Source organism: Halyomorpha halys, unplaced genomic scaffold (assembly GCF_000696795.3).
Source record: "Halyomorpha halys isolate HHAL.00 unplaced genomic scaffold, Hhal_1.1 Scaffold207.1, whole genome shotgun sequence".
NCBI lineage: Eukaryota > Metazoa > Arthropoda > Insecta > Hemiptera > Pentatomidae > Halyomorpha > Halyomorpha halys.
Genome location: NW_027104696.1, coordinates 1,008,690 through 1,015,449, shown reverse-complemented (window position 1 = coordinate 1,015,449; position 6,760 = coordinate 1,008,690). Strand labels below are relative to the sequence as shown.

General features: G+C 31.0%; 1 protein-coding gene across 4 annotated transcripts in view; it reads left to right on the top strand.

Moving 5' to 3' along the window:
• LOC106679496 (uncharacterized) overlaps positions 1-6,735 on the top strand; it is a 24,138-nt gene extending 17,403 nt beyond the window's left edge. For all 4 annotated transcript variants that reach the window (XM_067050871.1, XM_014418692.3, XM_014418693.3 and 1 more), the window contains one exon: positions 1,418-6,735. In XM_067050871.1, coding sequence (XP_066906972.1) covers positions 1,517-4,828 — 3,312 coding nt within the window. In that variant the 5' untranslated portion in view covers positions 1,418-1,516 and the 3' untranslated portion in view covers positions 4,829-6,735. The remainder of the gene's footprint in view (positions 1-1,417) is intronic.
• The last annotated feature ends 25 nt before the right edge of the window (positions 6,736-6,760 follow it).

Sequence of the window (6,760 nt, the reverse complement as noted above, 5' to 3'; positions counted from 1 at the left end):
AATAAATATCCCACAGTAGTTTATAGTAAATATAATTTATTTTGGCCCAGTCCTCAATTTTGGTTCACAAAAAAATAACACATTCAAGACAAAAATTAATGCTTATATTACTTTGTGATATAAATATATATTTTCATTAAGGTCAAATTTTTATATTTCATTTATATTATTGATAAAGTTACAAATAAGTTTTAATATAATTTTTAATTTAGAGAAAGACTGGATTTCAAAACGGATAAGGGAATGCAACACTTTGTTTAATGTATTAAATAAAGGATCAGGAGTTAGAAAGAATTTGTTTCCTCTTGAAGTTAAAACATGAATAATCGAATATACTCTTCAGAAAATATTCCTATGTGTAACTTAATATTTTTGAAAAGTATAACCAGTAATTCATATGTTTAATTTCGATTAAAAGATGACAGGATGACTAAAAATCATATATATCATCCAAAAAAATCAATTTTAGTATTTTTTAATATTGATGATCTATAATAATTTAGCATTGAATAAATAATTAAGAGCAGAATGCAAGTTATAATAAACTGTTATTAAAAGTATTTTTCTGAAAACTATTGAAATTTGAGTTAGTCAATCAATCAACTAAATGGCTCATTTGGAATATTAGTAGGAGAAAGTATTCCTATCATGGATAATGTAGAAATATGTGAAAGAGGATTCATTTCGACCTAAAGTAGGATGGTAAGTGATAGTTTTGTGACGTGTGCACTGCACCAATTTTTTTAATTTTCACTTACCTATTGCAAATTTTCTAATTAAATTTTAAGTTTTGGACAAAGATATGTTTTGAGGTCCCTTGAGTTGATTTTTGGTCGAAAATAAACAAGTCTTGCAAAATATTTTGTGTTTGTGCATGTTCTAATGAATGATTGCTCCTCACATACATTTTATTGTATAAATAATTTTTATTAACTGTTTTTATTATGTAGGTTTATTCTTAAAATTTACAAAAACAGAAAACAAATATTTTAAAACCAAGCACCTATTGTAAATAGCCTTAGAATTGAGCTTATTATTACTTAACTGAACTTAGCTGTAATGCTCTACCAAACTCTGAAAGATCCAGAGAATATGGTTGTTCCAATCAAAAGCATTATGAAAAATAGTGGGCACACCATTACTACAAAAGGACATGTGATAGTTTCAGTTACTGATGTTAAATACCAAAAAAGTTTCATCCATATACTGCAAGTCATGACATGAACCCCTTAGTACAAATACTTAGGTCCACCACAAACCCATTCGTCCTACCCTGATGACTATCGAGGAGTTGGAAAAGAGGTTTACTGTGTTAAATACTATCCAAATATGAACTAAAATTTTCTTATTCCGAATAATTTGTCCTAAAAAAATTATTTTTTTTTTTTTAAATTAAAATAATTTTTTTTATTTTCAGGATTCATTTTAGGAATTACAACCTTTGTCACCAAAGCCCAAAGAATATATCATTTGCAAGCAGTGCTGACATTAACTAATAAAAATATTGAAGAAGATTATGGAAAGGGCTGATGAAGAAGTACCAGATCATATCCCTATCCATGGGTATATGTTCCAGCTAAAACTCCTTGTATTGTTTATGTGTCGTGGACTAACTGGTGGATACTCCTTTAATTTAGGGACAGAAATAAAAGAAGCTGGAAAATTTGATGATTTAGTGTTTGAATTTACTCTAGATAGAAAGAAATATTTTCGTCTGTTACAAGCAAAGCATAAACTTGACAAAACTGGAAGTTCTATAACTACTAATTCACTGTTAAACAAAATCAAAAGCGAATTTTACTTACCTAAGTATTTTTTTTCTTATCTAGATGCAAAAAATAACAGCATGTTCAGAGGGGGTACCATCAAAGATGTGATCATTTGTACCAATGTTAATTTTAATGATAAAGTTTTAAACAATGAAGATATTAAAATTCAACTTTTATCAAATAAAGATGACCTATTAGATATTAATATGAGCTGTCTTACAAAACCCATGCGCTACAAGTTTACAGAAGAAATTGTTCCAAAATTAAACAAAATTTTAAATGATTATAAGACCAAATCAAAAAAAGTGCTTTCTGATTACAATGATGATGATATCAAGGATTTTATAAATCACTTGGTCTTTGCTGTGGATTGTCCAAGTGAACAAGAGTTAGATGAGGTTATCAAAAGAGAAATAGAAAAACAATTTAATTTTCTCAGCAATATTTTCTCAGTACAAAATACTTACTGTAGGTTTATGATGACAATGCTCGACTGGCTTCAAGGAAAAGTTAGAGGAAGGTTCATTTCAGGAGAAGAAGGTAAACAGTTTTTTGAAGAAGCTAGAAAGAGCATCCCAGTTCTGTTTAATATCAGGGGTCCAGTTGAGTCGTTTACAGGAAGAAACAAAGAATTGGAAAATTTACACAAATTATTAAAAATAAGCTCCGATAAAACTAAAGTTGTTTGTGTAACTGGTATTGGAGGTATAGGGAAGACTGAACTGGCCAGAATGTACATCAGTAATTTTGCAATGGAGTACAATAATAATGTTTTGTGGTTTAATGCAGGGTCATATCAAGCACTGGAGGCTTGTTTCCGCTCACTAGCAAGTGACAAACTCAGCATATCCACAAAGAATGCCAATGGGAAAGATAGGGGATTGATTTCTATAGTTGAAGATGTCTATAAAACCATTTCAAACAGAAAATGTCTCATAATTTTTGATAATGTCCAACATTATCAATGTAAAAACGAATGTGATGATGGAATTGATAGATTCTTACCTTCATTTTCTGAAGTTTCTGGACCATATATTCTCATCACATCCCGTAATCAAAATTGGCCCTCAACCATCCATGTTCTATCCCTTGATACTTTTGAAAAAGATGAAGCAGTCCAATTCATTTCAAAAGCTCTCAAAACAGACAGTAATGAAAGTTCAATTTTAGCAGATCAAATGCAATGTTTTCCTTTAGCATTACAGCAAGCAGTTTCATACATAAAAGTTCAAAATATGAAATTACAAAACGTAGGTTCACATTTCAACATTGCTTGTTACCTTAACCTCCTTAAAGATAAGAGCAAGCTTGTCCTAAACTATTCATTTCCTGATGAAAGCTATATCGACTATACCCAGACTGTTTACATTACTTGGAATGTTACTTTGGATTTGATAAGAAAGTCTGAAAATGGCAATGAAGCATTGAAAATTATGAATATCCTCTCATATATGGATCCAGAAGATATACCAATAGAAATATTTTTAAAATTAGTGAATGACTATGATATTTTATCATCTGCATTGGGCATATTAAAACAGTATTCTATGATAACCATTCATCACAAAATTATATCTTCAGAACAACAGGTAGGAATGATAAATGTGCATGTACTTGTTCAAGAAGTTATCAGATTGAAATTAGTGGAAGATAAAGAAGACAGGTTGATTCTAGAAGAAGCCTTACAGATTTTTACAAAATGGGAAAATTTAAATGACAGAACTCTGAATCATGCTATGTCTGTATGGGATTATTCTAGTAAAGATGGAGTCCTATCAGAGGATAAAAGGTATTATTGTGCTTGGGTGTCTAAAGAAATCAGTGATCAGCTTTTGGTAAGATGCCGATACACTGAGTTGCAATCATTTGGGGAAAAAGCCATTAAATACTGCAGTTCATTACCAATGGATGAGGTTAAGCACCTTTTAGAGACTTTAAAAAGTAATAATGACATTGCTTTACAAATATTAGGTCTTTTTATGAATGCACAGAGAAGTTTTCAAGGAGCAATATCATTTAGTGAGAATAAGTATGGCATAAATAACCCATTGTCATTAATGATAAAAAAAATTACACATGCTGCAGATCTAGTAGTAACTGGGGAAGATGATGAAGCATTAGACATTTTGAAGAGCTTAAGTCAACCAGATGGTTCTGATAGTAAGGAATTCCTGGGAAATTTATTTCTTTCTGAAGTAGAGAAGTATAAAGATACACAGCATCTTCATAAAACATATCATAAGAGCACAGAAAATAAAAACGTCAGTGATGGACATTTGGACTTTGCTCAAAAGGGGTTTTCTGAAGCTTTAGACGGTCTTAAAGGAAGATTAGAAGGATTGAAAATTTTTGGTAATCAGCCTGAAACATTGCGGGCTCAGTCCAATTTAGCTGAAATTTTCAGAAAGCAAACTAAGTTAGATGAAGCATCAAAACTCTTTGAGGAAACATATGAGAAACAAAAGACTGTTTTAGGAAAAGACCACCTTGATACTTTAGAAACTCTGTTTGGCAAGGGAAAAACTCTTGAAGATCAAGAGAATTTTAACGATTCTTTAAGGATCTACCAGGAAGTGTTGGAGAACAGAATTACTAAGCTTGGAAAGGATCATCCCTCTTCTTTAGAAGCATGTACCAGTATTGGCAACATATTTTATAAGCTGAAGGATTATGACAAAGCACTTGAAAGGTATAATGAAGTTCTAAGCATATCGAAGAAAACAGAGAATGAAGCTGATAATCTGGATATAATAATTAAAATAGGAAAAATATATTTTAATAAAGGTGAGATTAACAGGGCATTAGTAGTTTTTGAAGATGCTATAACAACTATAGAAGATACTGTTGGTTGTGACCATTCTGACTATCTATCTATACGTAAACTCATAGCAGAGATATACCAAAAGCAAGGCAAGTATGATTTAGCACTTGAAAATTTAGAAAATATACTTGAGTTTCAAAAAGAAAGATTAGGTGAGAATCATCCAGATTGTTTATTTTCAGAATATTATATAGCAAAGATAGTTTCTATGAAAAGAATCTACAAAACAGTCATGTAATATAATATATTACAGTAAATCAACAGGATGCCTATTTACTGCAGCTGATAAAAAAAAAATACTGATTTTTTTTAACAATTAGTCACTTTTGGTTGTGTACATTCATGGCACATGGCAGCACATTCATCATCAAACCATGGTTCATATTTCTCCTTAGTCATATCTGTTGCGTCATTTACTACTTTCCTTAATGTAGCATAGCATGAATTTTATTAGACTTGCTGTGAGAATTTGCGGCTTGTGGTAACTATGCTTAAACTTCTTAATCTTGCATCTGGTTATATGACATTGTGACTGACATTTCACTGTTGATACCTGAGCCCTTAATTCTGTAATTATTTAGAAGTAGTCAGAATCAATGTTAGCTCCATGAAATGTGCGAACCTCAAGCTATGAGGATTTGTATCTGGCACTCACAAGGATATGATCAATCTTAGTGCTAATAATGCTTCCGTTCCTTCCTAATTTCCTCCCTGCTTCTAGGTACACTAATTTGTGTTGGAAACAGGTGCTCTCTACAACCAGGCACTTAGAGATTGTGAAATTCACCTGACATTTTACCATTATCATTGGAGTTGAAGAGGCTAAATTAGCGAAAGTAGGCCTGAAGGCTTTCTCTTTTCTGATTTAAACATTATAATCTCCCACCATCATTTTCATATCATGAGGAAGGCAGTGATTAACACATTTCTCCAGTTACCATTAGAAGTCATCTTCCATTTTAGCATCTGAGACTTCTTCAGGTGCATGTACAGAGATGAGGCTAAAATTCTAAAACTGTTCTTTTATGTGTAGAATAGAGTGTGGTATTAATAGGATTGAAATCTATTAGTGTATTTGCCATTATTTCACCTACCATATTTCAAGTTCCAAACACGTTTAGTCAGTCATGAAAACAATATTTAATAATAAGAAGACCTTTCCTTAAACTGACTTATCTAGTCCATCTCATCTCTTGGATGACAGCTATGTTTATAGAGTAGATGTTTAAAATGTTGATCCCCACTAGCTGTTCACTTCAGTTAGCCACTACAGGAATTTACTAATAAATAACTTCTATATCAATGATTTTCTTTGTAATTTGTAAAACAATTAATCCAAAGGATTTTTTATCAGGAATTAGAAAAAGAATTTAATCGAACATACAATTTAAGATATTGTTTTGAGTAATTTTTGACATTTCAAGACTGCAACAATAACATTAACAAAAATGAAAAACATAAATAAGATCAGTATAACAGTTCTTTTGTTTATATTATAAACATATATGAAATTTGTAAAACAATTTTTTTTACTATACTAAACTTTAACCTCAAAATAGAAGAATGGATGGTGGTTCTATGTGACATTCTTGAAAAAATAGGGATTTTTCTCTCGAAAAAATATTTCAATTACTATTTCTATATACCATTAAAATGGTTTACTTTTCTCCTTTAGGGATAACTTTGTTCAACTGATGTTGAAAGCTTCGTGTTGCTGCGTGTGGAACACCAGTGATAATGAAAGTTACAAAAGAGTTAGCAGAGTAAGAGAAGTTTATTTTCCAATTGGTTGGTGCCAAAATCAGCTGAAAAATAGTTGCAGGTTTTTTAGTATGTTTCTTTCTCCTCCTGTTATCAGTTAAACAATATGCCTCAAGTTTTTATTGCTTGATTGTTTCTTCTCAAAGTATAAAGGCCAATGCAACCATAATGTAAGTTTTTTACATTATATCTGTGACTAAGAAGCAAACACTAGTCTTAATTATTAATCACTTTTTTTAATAAAAATTTCCGATAATGTGACTGAAGATAACTTTGCACCAGAAATTTGGGACGCTTTGCTCCAGTAAACCAGCCCTTGGTGGCCCTGATTTGCCAAATTTGTTTCTTTTATTAATTAATTGTTTTTAATTTTAAAAATTCTTTAAATTCGCCTGAAGACCTGTTGAAG